Source organism: Lissotriton vulgaris, chromosome 6, assembly GCF_964263255.1.
Source record: "Lissotriton vulgaris chromosome 6, aLisVul1.2, whole genome shotgun sequence".
In the NCBI taxonomy this organism is placed as follows: Eukaryota; Metazoa; Chordata; class Amphibia; order Caudata; family Salamandridae; genus Lissotriton; species Lissotriton vulgaris.
Genome location: NC_141694.1, coordinates 1,641,790,781 through 1,641,804,743, shown reverse-complemented (window position 1 = coordinate 1,641,804,743; position 13,963 = coordinate 1,641,790,781). Strand labels below are relative to the sequence as shown.

Here is a 13,963-nt window from a genome sequence, read left to right as displayed (position 1 = left end):
GACAAACATGTGCAAAACATTGACAAAACAGTTGAAAATGTGCTAAGGTATATACTATTTAATGATATTCCCTAAAACAACACCAATTCAACAAAAAACTGCAGTGACTTAAAGGACCTAGAAAATAATTAATTCAGTTAGTAGGCTATTAATGAATAAACAGCAAAGTCCTCAGCTAGGAAGCATGTTAAAGTGTAAAGCAAAACACTTCCTGTGGTGGCTCTGAAACTGACAGTTTTGTTTGGGCCTCAGACAAAAAGTTGACAAACTGGAAGTTGAGTGGAATATATGTACCAGATAAACATAAAGTCAGAGCTTGCCGACATAGTCTTTACCCCTGCTTCTGAGAAAAAGGGTATCAGCAAAATCTGACTAGAGTTTATAGATTTGGACAAACACACACTATATGCAGTAGTTTTATTTCCTTGTAGCCATAAAGCCTGCTTTTACTGTTTGGCCAATCATGGATCCATACTGGGGCCCCCTCCTTAGTTGGAAAAACACCAAGTCTTAGCCTCAGGAATGCATCTAACATGTATGGAGAAAAATGTGTGGTAAGGAAAGGCTGGATGCCCAGCATTTCATACGAATTGATAAGTGACCAGGCATGCTTTTCTGCTGCAATAGGTCCTTTGACCAATTGGAATGAAAAAAATGTGTTGATTGATTCACACTGCGCTTGAAGCAAGCTTCAGTTATTTGAGCAGGCCAATGATTCCTTAGGCCTAAGGTTAGGAAGCACTGCACCATATAATCTGGTGTTGGCCTGCATGGGTAGAGTTGGTGATTGCTAACCAGCACATGTTGGCAAGAGATCCCGTTTCCGATGAGGCCAGAGAATAAGAGTGGTTCAAGAATGCTGCATGGTGAGCTAGATCCTGCCTTCGAAGACCAAACTCTGGTCGAATCTGGGCATGGCCAATATCTGTTGGAAACCTAAAGAATGATTTTACTGCCTACAACTGTCGCAGGTCCAATAATTTGGCATCTTTCCCTCAAAAAATAAACGAGCCATAAATTAGGGCTGGAATTAAGATGACATTATATTCACAAGGTGAGCATAAGATGACCATGCCAGTTTGTCATGAAGAGCCTTAAAGGTGTTAGTAGAAGCTTTATCCCTGAGTAAATCAAAGTGGCTTCTGATGCAACTTGTTTGTCGAACAGGATGCAAAGGTACTTACAGCTTTTAACTGTTTCATTTAGTTTCCTTCTTGAGTACCCGGACTGTGATCTGAATGGCAATATTCCATTTGACATGACTATAGTTTTTGTAATATTAATTTCAAGATAGTTGGCTAATGTATATTGATCAAAAGAGTTGATTAATTGTTGCAAACCTATACGTATTTGACTAAGTAAAACTGTATCATCTGCATATTGAAGGTATTTTAAGGGATTGTTAGACAGTTTAGGAGGGTGAGAATTAGATGTTTCCAAAAGTTGATTGAGGTCTGCCATAAAGAGATGTATAAAAAGACCGAAAACACGCCTCTGTTTAAACTGTTTGGTGGTTCCATTCTCTGGATGGGAGATGTTTCATCTAGGCCTGGGCGGGGCTCGCAGAGTTTTACTCAGCGGAATTCTACGGGGTGACCGAAAAACTCAGATTCTGTGGAGTTCTGCAATCTGGAGGAGTAAATTAGACTTAGGCCTGTATTTTTATATGTATCTCAGAACTGTCAGCCAGGGGCCTCAGCGCAGCACATTTGCATTTGCACTATCAGGGCCGGCCCTAGGCATGTGCAAACTGTGCACCTGCACAGGGCCGCCAAACCCCGGGGGCCGCCACGACGAGGATCAGATCAGAAGGATCACTGGCACCCCCTGGCAGGATTTGGCAGTCTCCAGTAGTTAAAGGGGGCCCCTCAGCTGAGCCCTCCGGTAGAGAGCTGTGTCTCTCTCTCTAAAGCAGCTGCTGCTGCCGGCAGCCTGCTCCTAGGAGCTCCTCGCGGCGCTGCTGACCTTTGACTGAAGAGAAACAAAGTATCAACTTCCATTGTTTCTCTTCAGTCAAAGCCACGAGCCAGGCCCGGAAAGAGGCGGGGGTGGGGGCCCTAGGATGGTGCATTCTCCTCAGGGCACTATTCCTTTGAGAAGGGAGGAGGCCAGGGCTGTCTGTGAGGGGTGAGGGGTTGTCAGGGTTTGGGGGCCTACATGGGCTGGGGACCTCTTAATGTGATTGTGGCACCCTTAAAAAAAACTGCTTCCCTGCCTCCCCTACAAGTTATCTAAAGACACAATTACAATGTTGAAGCTGGCTCTGTTTCCACATCAGCATTTTAAAAGCATGCTTACATTTTCTGGATGATTTTAGCCGGCTCGACTACGCATGTCTAACATTGCGAAAGTGAAAGCGATTTGCACACCCCTCTTGAGTGGGCCTCGGTAAATGTGGAGAGCTGGCATGCTGGAATGTGGCGAAGACGCAGTGTTCTGCTATGTGATTGTGCACAGGTTGGCCCATGGTGAATTATAATTATTAGAAAGAACGCTCCAGATGCAGAAGCACTTCCTCAGCCACCAAGTTTGGGACAAGGAACGAGACAGTGAGTAAGTGTATTTTTATTGTTGAAAGGTGAAACAGAGGTCTCGGTGGAATGGGATAACGGGCCTGCAAGTAAGGGAAGATTATCTGATCTCTGTTCAGACAGCCTGTAGGTCCTTTCTCCAACATACGTGCCTGTGTAATATAGTTTGTAATCACTGTGACATTTTTAGGAACTTTTATACATAATAGAAACTGTGTTTTCCGACAAGTCATGGTTCTTTTAAACAAAATACAATTTTAATTGCTTGCTTTATTGTAGTCCGTTTCACGCTCACCCTGACATCTGTTTAAGTCCTCCGAGTCATTTGTTATTCTCTCGGTGTACCAAGTCAACCTTCCCTCTGAGTTCGGTAAGCTGAGTTACAGTGACAATCGTTATGTACAGCACATAGAGGTGTCAAAATGGCATTTGTACAAACATTAATTTTATTGTGAGAGAAAAGCATCCTCATTAAAACATGAATGCATGTGAGGGTGATGTGCTCTCTGCCCACCCTTGTTTGGCCGATATATTGTTGGTAGTTCTTAGTATTTAGTGTGTATCCTTAGCTTGGGATGGTGGCACTTTCCTTGTATAGCCAGAGTACATATGGATACTGGATGAAAACTGCACACTGATAGTAGAGCACCTGCCATGCATTTACTAAAAATAAAAAGCTTGTCAATTAGGTCAAAATTATTTTGTTTGAAGAAAGTGATCAGCTTACGTTTTGGAGTCCAGGCGGAGGGGGAGAAGGGTGCAAGGCAGAGGGGAGAAGGGTGCAAGGCAGAGGGGAGAAGGGTGCAAGGCAGAGGGGAGAAGGGCGCAAGGCAGAGAGGAGAAGGGCGCAAGGCAGAGAGGAGAAGGGCGCAAGGCAGAGAGGAGAAGGGTGCACGGCAGAGAGGAGAAGGGTGCAAGGCAGAGGGGAGAAAGGTGGAAGGCAGAGAGGAGAAGGGTGCAAGGTAGAGAAGGGTGCAAAGTAGAGAAGGGAGCAAGGCGGAGGGGAGAAGGGTGCAAGGCAGAGGGGAGAAGGGTGCAAGGCAGAGAGTAGAAAGGGTGCACGGTAGAGAAGGGTGCAAGGCAGAGGGGAGAAGGTTGCAAGGCAGAGGGTAGAAGGTTGCAAGGCAGAGAGGAGAAGGGTGCAAGGCAGAGAGGAGAAGGGTGCAAGGCAGAGGGGAGTAGGATGCAAGGCAGAGAGGAGAAGGGTGCAAGGCGGAGGGGAGAAGGGTGCAAGGCAGAGGGGAGAAGGGTGCAAGGCAGAGAGGAGAAGGGTGCAAGGCAGAGGGGAGAAGGTGCAAGGCAGAGGGGAGAAGGGTGCAAGGCAGAGAGGAGAAGGGTGAAAGGCAGAGGGGAGAAGGGTGCAAGGAAGAGGGGAGAATGGTGCAACGGGGAGGGGGAGAAGGGTGCAAGGCGGAGGGGAGAAGGGTGCAAGGTGGAGGGGAAAAGGGTGCAAGGCAGAGGGGAGAAGGATGCAAGGCAGAGAGGAGAAGGGTGCAAGGCAGAGGGGAGAAGGGTGCAAGGCAGAGAGGAGAAGGGTGCAAGGCAGAGGGGAGAAGGGCGCAAGGCAGAGAGGAGAAGGGTGCAAGGCAGAGGGGAGAAGGGCGCAAGGCAGAGAGGAGAAGGGCGCAAGGCAGAGAGGAGAAGGGTGCAAGGCGGAGGGGAGAAGGGTGCAAGGTAGAAGGGAGAAGGGTGCAAGGCAGAGAGGAGAAGGGTGCAAGGTGGAGAGGAGAAGGGTGCAAGGAAGAGGGGAGAATGGTGCAACGGGCGGGGGAGAAGGGTGCAAGGCGGAGGGGAGAAGGGTGCAAGGTGGAGAGGAGAAGGGTGCAAGGCAGAGAGGAGAAGGGTGCAAGGCAGAGAGGAGAAGGGTGCATGGTAGAGAAGGCTGCAAGGCAGAGAGGAGAAGGGTGCAAGGCAGAGGGGAGAAGGGTGCAAGGCAGAGAGGAGAAGGGTGCAAGGCAGAGGGGAGAAGGGTGCAAGGCAGAGGGGAGAAGGGTGCAAGGCAGATGGGAGAAGGGTGCAAGGCAGAGGGGAGAAGGGTGCAAGGCAGAGAGGAGAAGGGTGCAAGGCAGAGGGGAGAAGGGTGCAAGGCAGAGGGGAGAATGGTGCAAGGTAGAAAAGGGTGCAAGGCGGAGGTGGAGAAGGGTGCAAGGGGGAGGGGGAGAAGGGTGCAAGGGGGAGGGCGAGAAGGGTGCTGCAAGGCAGAGGGGAGAAGGGTGCAAGGCAGAGGGGAGAAGGGTGCAAGGCAGAGAGGAGAAGGGTGCAAGGCAGAGGGGAGAAGGGTGCAAGGCAGAGGGGAGAATGGTGCAAGGTAGAAAAGGGTGCAAGGCGGAGGTGGAGAAGGGTGCAAGGGGGAGGGGGAGAAGGGTGCAAGGGGGAGGGCGAGAAGGGTGCTGCAAGGCAGAGGGATGGAGATGAAGTTAAAAATGTGCCCCCCCCCCGGAAACATTTCTGCGGATGCTCATGGAACGCACACTACTTTGTGAGAGAGAGTGGGAGAGAGTGGAGAGAGAGAGAGTGGAGAGAGAGTGTGGAGAGAGAGAGTAGAGAGCGAGAGTAGAGAGCGAGAGTAGAGAGAGAGTGGAGAGAGAGTGAGGGTGGAGAGAGAGGGTGGAGAGAGAGAGTGGAGAGAGAGTGGAGAAAGAGTGGAGTGAGGCAGTGGAGAGAGAGTATAGAGAGAGTGGAGAGAGAGAGTAGCGAGAGAGTAGAGAGAGAGAGTCAGTGGAGAGAGAGTGGAGAGAGAGTAGAGAAAGTAGAGAAAGTGGAGAGAAAGACAGTGGAGCGAGAGTAGAGAGAGAGTGGAGAGAGAGGGTGGAGAGAGAGAGTGGAGAGAGTAGAGAGAGAGAGTGGAGGGAGAGAGGGTGTAGAGAGAGAGTGGAGAGTGGAGAGAGAGCGTGGAGAGAGAGTAGAGAGAGAGAGAGTGGAGAGAGAGTAGAGAGAGAGAGAGAGTGGAGAGAGAGTGGAGCTAGACAGTGGAGAGAGAGAGAGTGGAAAGAGCATAGAGACAGTGGAGAGGGTGAGCAAGAGAGTGGAGGGAGACAGTGGAGAGAGAGTGGAGAGAAATACAGTGGAGAGAGAGTAGAGAGAGAGTGGAGAGAGAGTAGATAGAGAGTGGAGGGAGAGAGAGTGGAGGGAGAGAGAGTGGAGGGAGAGAGATAGTGGAGAGAGAGAGTGGAGAGAGAGTAGAGAGAGAGAGTGGAGAAAGAGTAGAGAGAGAGAGTGGAGAGAAAGTGGAGCTAGACAGTGGATAGAGAGTAGAGAGAGAGAGAAAGTGGTGAGAGAGACAGTGAAGAGAGAGAGAGTGAAGAGAGAGAGAGAGTGTAGAGAGAGAGAGAGAGAGAGAGAGAGAGAGAGTGGAGGGAGTGGAGCTAGACAGTGGAGAGAGAGAGAGAAAGTGGAGAGAGAGACAGTGGAGAGAGAGAGTGGAGAGAGAGATTGGAGAGAGAGAGTGGAGAGAGAGAGAGAGTGGAGAGAGAGAGAGGAGAGAGAGAGAGTGGAGAGAGAGAGAGGAGAGAGACAGGAGATAGAGAGTGGAGAGGGAGTGGAGAGACAGTGGAGAGGGAGTGGAGAGAGAGTGGAGGGAGACAGTGGAGGAGACAGTGGAGAGAGAGGTAGAAGAGAGAGAGAGTGGAGAGTGGAGAGAGAGAGAGAAGAGATTGAGGAGAGAGAGTGCATAGAGAGTGGAGAGAGAGTGGAGGTAGAGTGGAGGGAGAGAGTGGAGGGAGACAGTGGAGGAGACAGTGCAGAGAGAGAGTGTGGAGAGAGTGGAGAGAGAGTGAAGAGGGAGTGGAGAGAGAGTAGAAAGAGGGTGGAGAGAGTAGATAGAGGGTGGAAAGAGAGTGAGACAGAGAGTGAGAGAGAGAGTGAGAGAGTGGAGTGAGAGAGTGTAGAGAGAGAGGGAGAGAGAGAGCGGAGAGAAAGAGAGAGTGGAGAGAAAGTAGAGAGAGAGTGTGAAGGGAGAGAGGATGGAGAGAGTGGAGAGAGAGAGTGGGGAGAGAGTGGGGGAGAGTGGAGGGAGAGTAGAGAGAGTGGAGGGAGACAGTGGAGGGAGATAGTGGAGAGAGAGTGGAGAGAGAGTAGAGAGAGAGAAAGTGGAGAGAGAGACAGTGGAGAGAGAGTGGAGAGACAGTGGAGATGGAGTGGACAGAGTTGAGAGAGAGAATGGAGAGAGAGAGAGAGTTGAGAGAGAGAGAGACTGACTGACTGACTGACTCAGAGACTGAATACTGACTGACTGAGAGACTGACTGGCTAGGAAACTGACAGAGAGAGAGAGAGCAAGATTGGCTGACTAAGAGAGTGACTGACTGACTAACAGAGAGAGAGAGACTGATTGAGAGTGAGACTGACTGGCAGAGAGAGAGACTGACTGAGGTAGAGAGATACTGACTGACTGAGGTAGAGAGATACTGACTGACAGAGAGAGAGACAGAGAGAGAGGCAGAGACTGACTGACTGAGAGAGATAGACTGATTGACTGCGAGAGAGACTGACTGACTGAGAGAGACTGACTGACAGAGAGACTGACAGAGAGAGAGAGAGACTGACTGAGAGGGGGACTGACAGGGAGAGAGAGAGAGAGACTGACTGAGGTAGAGAGAGAATGACTGACTGAGAGAGACTGACTGACTGGGAGAGAGAGAGACTGACTGGGAGAGAGCGAGACTGGCTGACAGAGAGAGAGACTAAGAGAGAGAGAGAGAGAGACTGGGAGACTTACTGGCTGAGAGAGAGACTGTCAGAGAGAGATAGACTGACAGAGAGAGAGACTGACAGAGAGAGAGACTGACAGAGAGAGAGACTGACTGACAGAGAGAACAGAAACTAAAGAGGGCCCATAGAGCTTTGTTTACTTTTCTGTTGTCTCCATTTCTTGCTCTTTCCATAACACCTCAAGCAGTAAATAAGAGGCTGTCGAAAGTCCAAGGTTAGACACGCCTGTGATGTCACTGGGTGTGAAAGGGAGTGACATGTCGCTTTTGTCACCCATAACATTTTGGCGAATCGATGTCCATGAGGGTCCGGACCCCCTCTTCCGGGGCCCCCACCTACGCTCCCTGCACAGGGCCACCATGAGCCTAGAGCCGGCCCTGGCACTATTGAAAATAGGCAATGCAATCATAATAACGTAATGAAAACGCTGAGAATAATGTATTTTATTTCACACGCTGCACCCTAAGGAGCACGTTTTTAAAACTGCCTGCAAACAATTTTAGATGGTATGTCGACTGAAAACAAGGGCAGAAGATAATATAGCCATAAAATACTCGTCCTGAGTAAACGCAAACTGCAGAAGTTCAAATATAAAGCCCCAGAACATGCAACTATGGGTTAAACGTCTAATATTATTAAAAAGGAATTGTTTAATATAGCACTTCATTTTACAACTGTGATTATTCTATTACCCTACTTAATGCTACTCAATAAGGAGGACACCATTACCTTTGTTTTGACATGTGATGCCCTCAGAAGACATTTTGTCTGAATTACAGAGTTGTGTGATACCTATTTCATAATTTATACTCCTATTAACTGCTGGCTTAGCTAAGGAGAGGAGAAAACAATTCCCCAAATGCAGGTCACATATTTACTAGTTGTGTTTAGGGAAGTGGGTGGATAAGCCAATTGCAGTACAGTGCAGGGTTGGAGTGCAGGCACTGGGAGAACTGAAAGAAAAATTAGATCTGAGCAGACACCCACCATCTCTGAGCACCATTTGTGGAACTGGTCCCCAAATCCTTGGCTACCAGTTGCACCTTGGGTTCGTTGTCCATCGCCTCCTTGAGCGGCCAGAGGTGCGTGGCCACCTGATAACTCAGAGTGGAAAAAGGCTTTCCTGCTTCAGCTGCCCACACCAGCGGCTCCATTATAGGCGAAGTAAGGGTACCCGGCAGAGAGATAGCTGTCCCGCCATGGGGCAGCGCCAAGGGAGGGAAGAAGGAAGTCCAGTCCTTGTGGTGCCAGGAAGGGGTGGTGGTAAACCATGCTCATCACATGGGAAGGTTGGATCTTGCGACAAGATGTTCAGCCACTCCAGACTCTGGGTTGTGCAGCAGTCACGTGGTGCAGGGTGCAAGGGTCTCAGCAGGTCATCCTGAACCAGGAATACCAAAAGCAAGTCTTCCTTTCTGTTGTGTAAAGTTTTAATATATAAAACGGAGGTCTCGGTCTTCAGTGATCATAACCCGGTGTTCATGGAGATAATGTCTATGGACATATTTTCCATGAAAACGGTGTCACACAAGGGTGGACTAAATGTGACTGTTAAAGACCAAGGACGCAGGCTAAAATGGTCAAACATAGTCCCTGAAACCTTCCTAGTAGAGGTATTGGACAAAGTTGAGGACGAGGTGGCCGTATGTTTAGCAAACGAGACGAAATCAAGAGGGGGTTTTTGCTTTTGACAATATCTGCAGGGAAATAAATAAAAGTTTACTTATATGCTTAAGACAGAAGACGCATTATGGCACGAGATGGTTTAATAAAACATGCTCTAAGGCACATGGGGCCCTACTTAGGGCCCTTAGGGCCCTGAAGGCACACCTAAAGATCGAGCTCAAATAGTTAGCTCAAGATCTGCGTATAAGAAAGCTATCTTAGACAGGAGAAAAGAGCTAAAAGATGAAGCATGGGACCAACTACTTGCCCCGGATACCCTAAAAAATAGCGGTCTGTTCTGGAAAATAGTAAACCAACCGTTATTCTCGGGTGAGGAGAATTCCCCACTTGAGGATAACATTCCAGATGAGGGATGGATAAAACATTTTGGAAAAATATACTCCGACCCTAGCAATCATACACAAATGGGGGACATCCCTCTTAGAATCGAGGGTTCCAATCGAGGGTTCCAATGTAACCTTCGAGGTCTCAGAAGTGGAAAAAGCGATAGATCTGACCCTAAAAAATAAGGCTCCTGGCCCCGATGGGGTCCCTGCAGACGTATTTAAATGCGCACCGAAATTCTGGTCAAAGATTTTGTGTAATGTTTTTAATGCTTTAAACCAGGATAACATTCCGGCCTCGTGGAAAAAATCAATCATTATCCCAGTCTTCAAGAAGGGAAACAGGCAGGACCCCTCTTGTTATAGACCCATCTCAATAATTGACTCCTCTGTTAAAATTTTGGGGCTGGTCATTTTGTTTAACTTGAATGAATGGGTGAATGAAAAAGGGGTCTTGTCCAATGTGCAATATGGGTTTAGACCAAAAAGGAGTACTCTAGACCAATGTCTTAACTTACACCTGCTCCTGAATAAATACACTATGGCCAAGAAGGGGTCCATGTACTTGGGGTTCATGGACCTCTCGTCAGCTTTTGACCTTGTAAATCGGTCAAAGCTGTGGAAAATTTTACTTAATATTGGTCTTGACAGGGCCCTAGTTAACCTTTTGGCTGATTTACATTCTGGATTGTTAGCCTCCGTCAAGGTCACCACGGAGGGCCGATGCACCACCCATTTTAACTCAGAGAGGGGGGTGAGGCAAGGGTGCATCCTGGCTCCCCTTCTTTTTACGATATACATAAACGCTTTGGAACCTGTACTAAAGGAGGCCACCCTTGACATCCCGTGTGTAGGAGAACTTGGTATTCCAGTTCTCCTCTACGCGGATGACTCTGTCCTTTTGCGGACCGGGGTTGGATTACAACGCCTGCTGGATGTTTATGAGAATTTTATGGGTTCCTTGGATCTTAAAATTAATGCTAAGAAGTCCCAGATCATGATCATGGGAAAGTGTTCTAGGAAGAAGTACTCTAAAATATTCACCTGTGGAAAAGAAGAACTCTGCAGAGTTACTACATTCCCCTATTTGGGGATAACGTTTGATGAAAGAGGGAACTGGGGACCGCAGTTAAAAAATAGAAACATTTCCCTCGCAAGAACTACCTCTGCTCTCCAGGGTTTTTCCAAACGATTGGGGCAAGGCCCATAGTAGCTTTAATGAAAATTTACAAAGCTAAATGCCTCGCAGTGGCCACTTATGGTAGTTCAATCTGGGGATATCGTTCCCTGGATTGTCTGCAGACTGCTGAAAATAAATTTTTGAGATCTGTCCTCTCAGTGCCACAGTCTACTCCCTCATATACTATCCACACCGAACTTGGGGAAGGCTTTATTTCAGATAGGATAAAAATGGCCCCTTTAATATCCTGGATGAACACCTGGTTAAATCAGGAAATCCCCCTGAATCATATTATTCTGAAAGATTGTCTACACCTAGACAATAATAATAAGATTTAGTGGCTGACATACATTAAAAACAGTTTTGTCAAGCTAGGGAGACCAGAGCTTTTTTTCTCACCAGAGACAATAACATCAAAGGACATTGCACTAATCAAGGGTGCAATGAGACATATGATAAGTTTGGAAAGGGTAGAATTGGAGTTGAGAACCTACTGTGAGGACCAATCTTATCATATCCAGTCAACAAGGACCTGAAATCTATCTTAAATTAGTGAATCGCTCATATCATAGGTTTCTTTTAACCCGATTCCGTTTTAATATGATTCATTTGAACCTCTGATATTTCCCTAACTGGAGTACCCCTGAAAATGCAACTCAGTGATCCTGTGACAACTTTTCTACCCAGAACACAATGCATTTCCTGATGTTCTGTGGTCATTATACGGAATTAAGGTTAACATTTTTGGTCCCTATTTTAAAGGAGGCTGGGTTTCTACATGTTAAGCCTGCACTTTTGTATCTGCAATTATTACAGACCCCTAGGATTATCTTCCACGTTGCTAGTTTTTTAGTGGGTGCAGTCAGGATTAAAAAGAAGAACATGAATGAGAACCCGTAAATGTATAGAAATGAACTGAGATGAAATCTGGTATAACTATTCGCAATACGAAATAGCAGTTTAGGGTAATTAAAATGAAAGATCCATTTTAAATATTGAAAGATCCTTTTAAATTTTTTACATTATGATCTTATTGTAGGAAATTTTATGAAATGTTTATGAATTTTAAAGTTTTTTTAAAAAAGTTTGATATTTTCATTGTGTAAAGTCAACTTTGTATAAATTAATTCTGTTTTTAGTGTGTACAATTATTGTAACTGTATATCATGTAAATTCTGTGTAGTACTATTGTCTTTTTATTATATTGATTTATCGAAATAAAGTATTCTGACTGACAAAAGCAAGTAAAATCTGTTGTCTCACTGCAATCTGGCCCAATACATTGCCTGGGCAGCTCACTCCCCTTTTCCTAAATGTGCAGCTCCCTGCAGGCTCCTGCCCTGACTACAGCAGGGTGAGTGCTATAGTCCCAGGCAGCCCGGAACACTTAATAGGCTCTTTCACCCTCCCAGCCAATTGTGCAGCTCTATATTCCGTAGGTGTGGTTGTATGAGGTGGGCGTGTGCCAGCTAACTGCGCTACGCAGCATGGGTGGAGTTTTAGTTGTACTCTGTGCTCCAAGCGGAACAAAGAGCAACAAAACTCTAACTCCATCCACGGAGCAGAATTTACAGCACACCCTTAATTTCATCCCCCATCTTCATCTGAACCCAAGTGTTCATATAAAAGTGTATTATATATAAATGTAACCAGTACTCTCACTAAACTCCACTGGCTCCCAATGGAGAAACTAATTAATTTCAAAACACTGTGCCTAGCATTTAAAATTCTAAAAATGGCTTCTCCACCCATGCTCAGCCCCCTCCTGTCTAACTACGTTCCCCGACGTACGTTACGCTCAGAAGGCCAAAATCTGGCAACAGTACCTCGTATCAAATTATCCAGGATGGGCGGCCGTTCCTTCAAGTACCTGGCCGCAAAGCTCTGGAACGACCTCCCTGACCCTATCAGAGGGATACAGGACCTGAAGTCCTTTAGGAAAGCGATAAAAACTCACCTCTTTTGCTAGTCTCCTTCCTTCTCCTGACCCCTCCCTCTGTTCACGTCTCTTACAGTAAGCGCCGGGACGCCCCTTGGCTGGGGCAGCTGTGCGCTATACAAGCCCATATAACATAACATAACATATTATGATGTCCAGAAGTTTTGGTGGGCACCACCTGTGGCTAACTTTTGCCATAGCAAATCCCTGGGAACGGTGTCAAAGACTGCCTTTAAATCAATGAGACAGATGTAACGTTTGTATTTCATTGATAAGGCAGGCAAAGCAATCAAAACATTTCTATTCTCCCCATCTTAATCTCTTACAGCCCTTCCTTTCCTTCTCCCCCCTCAGGTTATCGTTATAGTTCAGCGCCGGGACGCCTCGTTGCTGGGGCAGCTGTTCGCGCTCAATAAAACGTTATAACATAACATAACATAACATAACATAACATAACTCGGCTAGGAGCGTCCGGGCAAGCAAGTTAGAAGTAATCGACAGGCCCTAGCGAAATCCAGTTCAATTCAGTGGAATAAAATGTGCTGCAGCTGCCCAGGCTTCTAGCTCCTCTAGGAGGCAAGAGGCAAAACCTTATGCCTCTAAGTCTGTTAGAGCAATTAATCTATCATTTGTGGGTGATTCTGGTGTGCCGCTCTTATAGCTAGACTGCATGATACTTCCTTACCATGACTCTGCAACAGTCTTGTTCAAGATGACTTTATATTAGAGGGAGTCAACACCAGTGACCATAAGTTGGCCTGTAAGTGTTTTGGTGTTTGGCAAGCGGTTTGGACCCGGCACTCCATTACTCCTCATTTGTTTAAGGCATGCTGATGTCTCTTTCTGTTCAAGCAACACCATGGTGAAAGAGAACAATGTTGAACACCTACTGGGTGCCATGGTAGGGTTCTGCTGTTTTCGTAGTGCCTACCTCCTACTTCACCCTCAGTTTTACCTGGAGATCGATTCCTTTGGGATGTCCTTGGATGAAGTCTTGACTACTGACGGGGATCCATACAAGTAGCTTATATGATCCTCCCAGATATTAGCATTGTGGGTCCTATTTCCGTCATTTAGAGTTGCAGTAAGTGCACGTGGTATGAAAGCATGCCTCACCTGAGTCCATCCATCTCCGTTTTCAGCCTCCGCCTCTCAACCACAAGTCCCACAGTGTTTGTGTATCTTTGAGGAGAATGTGGAATCCGAGCTGGCAGCAGGAACATCTGTCCAAATAAATTGTATGATCTCATTATTTAGACTGCAACCAACAAGCCAAACAACATCAATGATCTAGTTTTCTTTTCATAAAGCAGTCCATGTGTTGCTGCATGCTTTTTTCCACTGTCAGCCAAAGCCTCCATTATTACACTCTAAGCAACCAAGCCTTCATACAGGCAGCCTGTAATTAAATATCAACCAATCTGGAGCTGTAACGGGGCGGGGGTGCGCCATAAAAAAGCCCTTGAATGGGACCTGGGGACTCGGCCAGCAAGAACTGTATTCAGCTGTGTGCTGTTTAGGTTTCTTATATTCACCCGAGTACTCGTGCAAGCAAGTTTGGTGCAATGTTTATAATCCAGAGACATTTACATTTC

At 46.9% G+C, this 13,963-nt stretch overlaps 1 protein-coding gene across 1 annotated transcript in view; it reads right to left on the bottom strand.

Annotated features, from left to right (window-relative positions):
- HAAO (3-hydroxyanthranilate 3,4-dioxygenase) overlaps positions 1–13,618 on the bottom strand; it is a 374,111-nt gene extending 360,493 nt beyond the window's left edge. Inside the window, exon 1 of the mRNA XM_086925914.1 lies at positions 13,485–13,618. Coding sequence (XP_086782040.1) covers positions 13,485–13,618 — 134 coding nt within the window. The remainder of the gene's footprint in view (positions 1–13,484) is intronic.
- Between the last annotated feature and the right edge of the window lie 345 nt (positions 13,619–13,963).